General features: G+C 35.5%; 1 protein-coding gene across 1 annotated transcript in view; it reads right to left on the bottom strand.

Moving 5' to 3' along the window:
* Window positions 1–1,147: 1,147 nt before the first annotated feature.
* The window catches only part of LOC125044431, a 4,376-nt gene continuing 523 nt past the window's right edge, over window positions 1,148–5,000 (bottom strand). The window contains exon 2 of the mRNA XM_047641101.1: window positions 1,148–2,611. Coding sequence (XP_047497057.1) covers window positions 1,636–2,472 — 837 coding nt within the window. The 5' untranslated portion in view covers window positions 2,473–2,611 and the 3' untranslated portion in view covers window positions 1,148–1,635. The remainder of the gene's footprint in view (window positions 2,612–5,000) is intronic.

Here is a 5,000-nt window from a genome sequence, read left to right as displayed (position 1 = left end):
TTCTAATTATAATAATGGTATTGAGCTTCGCCTTTTGTTTCGATTTCCCAACTAAATATATCAGGTAATAAGTATAATTTGATGAAATCTGAAGGCTTTAAATGGAAAGGACAAAGTACATTATAAATAAATGATGGAAGTAAAGCTAAACAACTTATTTTTACTTCCTTTGATGAAATACTATAACTGATAAAGCGTAGTAAAGTTGTACGGTTTATTTAACTTATTTTTACACTTTCTATTTTAATAATAACTTTAATTTACGCTTATGATTTCATTTTTACGTTTTATTAGTTATACACATTTTAATTATCTATACTTCTGGTGAATGCTTTGGGCAAAAGACTGAGTTCGCACATTCATGAAAGACGCTACCAGGGGTAATGCCGCACATGACGCGTCTGTGACAATTCCTCTGGGCCGGAACAAAACAGGAGGCTGGAGGCTTAGGTCTCGTTAGCTCCTACGGCCTCGCAAACTAGGCGGGAGACACAGATAACCCCTACAGTGTGTGTATAACCTATATACACATACATACGCACACACACACACACGCATATATATATATATATATATATATATATATATACATACATACATACATATATACATACATACATACATGCATACATGCATACATACAGACATACATACATATATTTTTTCATGCAACGGAAAGATCATTTGGCTGATATCCTATCCTGTTGCAGATTCATATCCGGGACATGGGCAGGAGTCATAAAATAAGCAAAGTAAAGGCCCCAAGTTTTCTTGCTCACAATTCCATCTAACTAGGAATGCTATATCTGTCGTTGTTCAGGAGGACTAAACTTCCGCCAGATATGCTCTATATCTGCCGTGAACTACCAGTTGCGCTGATAAACGCCTTCCGCATAAATCACTGTCAGCAGTTATTATGTCTTTATTATTCCTGTTGGCGGCTATTATCATTATCATTACTACAATTTGTTTTAATGTTTTAGCTTTTTATTCAGTTACTGATTTTTCATTATTAATATCATCATTATCACTGGCATCATTGCTATCACGTGTTTATTATCATAAACGATAAATAGTTAGATTTATAAAATTTATATAGTTTACCTTGAAAAAATCTGTACCACAAGAGAAGGATAAGTAAAACAGGTTTGCTGTTTGTTATTATTTATCTGTATCCATTATGTATTTATCTCCCAATTTTCAATTCGGCAACAGATCACCTATTTCTTGAGTTATTTTCACTCCAGTCCTTTTGTTTCACTTATTCCGGCATTACACAGACAAGGGCAAATCTAGATAAATTCCGAAACTGGTGTATTTCAATTTTGTTTTACCGTATGTATTTATCTGCACCCCCCCCCTTCCATTCTCTCTCTCCTTCCCCCCCTCCTCTCTCTCTCTCTCTCTCTCTCTCTCTCTCTCCCCCCTCTCTCTCTCTCTCTCTCTCTCTCTCTCTCTCTCTCTCCCTTCTCGCGAATCCATGAACGCAGCGTTGTTGTACCAGGTCGCAGATTTCCGTTGAAGTAGTAGCACGTATCCGTCAGTCAAATCACAGGTCGAGGCGGAAGACTACAGGCTGAGTTACGCGATGGAGCAAGGGGAAGTAATGCTGCTGCCTGGCGAAGCAGTGGTGAATCAAAAAGCGCCATTGTAACAAGCCTCTGGAAGTTCCTCGTCGGAGTCTGCCTCTCCCTCTTCTCCGGGCCCGACTGGATCGGTGATGCCCTTCCAGCTGGGTCTTCCCTTGGGAAACTTTACCTCCAGCGTCCCGTCCCGTTTCAGGTGCATCTCCAGCCCGATGAAGAAAGGCGCCCCCAGCAAAGGAACCTGCTGTCCCTCCGGCGTTTCTTTGGGGTTCACTATGTAAAAAGCATTGCTCATCTCTCGCCCGAATGCCCTGGCGCACACATTTCGGGCTTGGTATGGAACCGCGCCACTGAATCCTACCCCTGAGACTGACATGCCCTGAACAGGCTCTAAGGGCAAGTTGAGTTCCCTTGCCAGACTCAGGCTGCCGCTCAGGATGCTCTCGGTCCCGGTGTCGATCTCCATCTCCACGTCTGTGCCTTCTACGGTCACTGTTGTCTTCAGCGGCTCCCAAGCCTGGAACTGAAATTCGTCTCGCAAAGTCAGCCTGCCTCTGTTCAAGTCTATGATGCAGCAATGGCCAATCAGGAAATCTCGACCCAGCAGGTTCTCGGAGTCATCGAGGACGGCGAAGATCAAGCCTCCCTCGACGCTGTTGACTTTATAATCAAGCCATAAGTACCCTAGCTGAGGAGGTGTGGCGAATCCACGCTCCAGCTCGCTCACCTTATAACCCAAGATGGCCAACTGCTCTCTGGTAATCGCACTTATCACACACCCGGTATCGACCAGGAAGTGAACCAAAACTCCTTTCACCTCAATATTAACAAAAGGAAGAGGAGCACCTAAGTAGTGGCCGAAAATCTCTAGCGTTTCCTCTTGCATCTTCTGAGTATTTCTGCTGACCTTCTTTCGCCAAGGGTGTTCAAGGGATCCTGTGCAATGAGTACCGAGGTTGAGACAGTATGACCTCTTCAAATCAACCTCTTTCGTCAGGGTAAGTAGACAGGTGGGGCCACTCTCTCTGAAGCAATAAAAAAAGAAAATATTACTATAGTCAAAACAATTGTAAATTTGTATGTATAATGAAGAATACCGTTGGTGCCAATAAAGAAAACATATTGTCTATTTCACATTCAGTGCTTAGAGTAAACTCAAATCTTAAAACATTTCTCCATACTGGTTTAATTAACACTAGTTGGCTACCTTTTTGATTTCCAACTTCCTCTAATTATGTCAATTTGTGCAAGGATAGCTATTATATTTTTTCATATATGGGGAAATAAGTAATTAGAGAAATATATATACATACACACACAAAACATGATCTTTTTTTTCTTTTCTTTTTTTTTTTTTTAGAAATAAGTCATTGGCATCTGTGTTGCTAAACTTTATCTGCGAAAATCGAAATGTTATCCAGTAAAATAGCTAACAAAAATAACTTTTAAAATAGATGAAAACACTTCCATCGCCATCGTAAATATTTCAAAATTAACTGACTCTAATCACTCATAAGGTCCTGTAAATGACAGTTACATTAAGTAAATGCCAAAAATTTATTTCTAAGAGGTAGAATAGCTTCAGATATATATCTTATCATATCTTTGGAGACGTCAACTAAGCTTAAGTTAAATAATATGCAGTTAGAAAATTAGTTTTACAAAGACATCCTTAAAAAATGGAAGACAATATATATGTATATGTATATGTATATATATATATATATATATATATATATATATATATATATATATATATATATATAGAGAGAGAGAGAGAGAGAGAGAGATAAATGAGTAGATAGATAGATAGATAATGGAAAATATACCTATGACGATTCTAAAAACTAAAACACCATCCGTATGAAAAAACGAAATATGAAAAAAACTGCATTATTCATAGAAAACTATTCAACAAAAAATCTTGGAAAAAGAGATTGGTATTAAGTAACCGTACTTGCAGCGATTTACCGACTGCAAACTAAAAAGAAATAAGGTAATATAGCATACACAAACTTACCCAAAGCCTATTACAAAATTACCCATAATTCTTGAATTTCACTAAATAAGAACTTTCTCGGTCATAATCAATCGTATTTAAATAAATAGATCAATATTATTTAATTAAATAAACAAAATATTAACAAAAAAAAAAAAAATGACACCTACATTTTGACAAGACTCCTGTAGGAATAAAACAACTTCATTCTGCATCACAACCTTGAGAAGAGTTTTAGCATCCTTTTCCAATTTTCTTAACCCTGTATTTCACTCCTAACTACACATTATGTAAAAGTGACACTGCAGTTTATATTTAACCACAGAACATGCCAAGTTACAGGTGCATACAACAGGACAAAATGAGTTCTTATAAAGCATAATACGTTTCACAGACGAAGGTTAATGGCAAAATTGCCTGTGCAACGTATACCATTTTTTTTTTTTTTTTTTTTTTTTGTGGCGATACAAAGAATCTTTGGACGAGTCTAATCACAGAAGAATTCATAAACGACAAGGCATTACTTCGAGAAACCACTCCAGGCTTGGTCAGATCCTGTACGGAAACCACCATCAAACAGAATTCAAATTTCCTTGAAAGAATAAATAAAAGAGAGAAAGAATAAAATGTGCATGCCTATGCAGCATTTTTTCTTTTATATAAGTAACTGACTTTATCCATAGATTTCAAACGCCTCCAGTAACATGTGAGACATAATAATAATAATATTAATAATAATAATAATAATAATAATAATAATAATAATCGTGATAATGATAATAATGGTAATAATGGTAATAATGATAATAATGCTAATGATGATAATGATGATAATAATGATGATAATGATAATGCTAATAATAATGATAATAATAATGATAATATTAATATTAATATTAATGATGATAATGATGATGATAATAATAATAATAATAATAATAATAATAAATAATAATGATAATAATACCGATATTATTATTACTGTTGTCATTATCATAATACTGATAATAATAGTAATAATAAGCATTGTCTTAATTATAATTATTGTTATCCTTCTTACTATCATTATCACCATTATCATTATCATCATCATTAATCATTACCACTAATCATTATCATTATTATTGCTATTATCATCATCACATCATCATCACCATCATCATGAGGTAGTAAGGTCACCGACACTCACACAATCAACAGAAATTCACACATTTGGTTATGCACAGTTGTGAGTCACGTGATGACATATACAGTATAGCTGGATGGAATAATATATCAATATAATGATAGATAGAAATATAGTTAGATTGATAGATAGAGAGATAAGCAGAAAGACTGACGGGCAGACAGACAGACAGATAAATAGCTAGGCAGATAAATCTAGATTTAGATAGATAGATAAATAGAACGAGATA

This window comes from Penaeus chinensis, chromosome 35 (genome assembly GCF_019202785.1).
Source record: "Penaeus chinensis breed Huanghai No. 1 chromosome 35, ASM1920278v2, whole genome shotgun sequence".
NCBI classification, from domain to species: Eukaryota; Metazoa; Arthropoda; class Malacostraca; order Decapoda; family Penaeidae; genus Penaeus; species Penaeus chinensis.
Note: the sequence above shows the minus strand (reverse complement) of the source record. Positions and strands in the feature narration are given on the sequence as shown.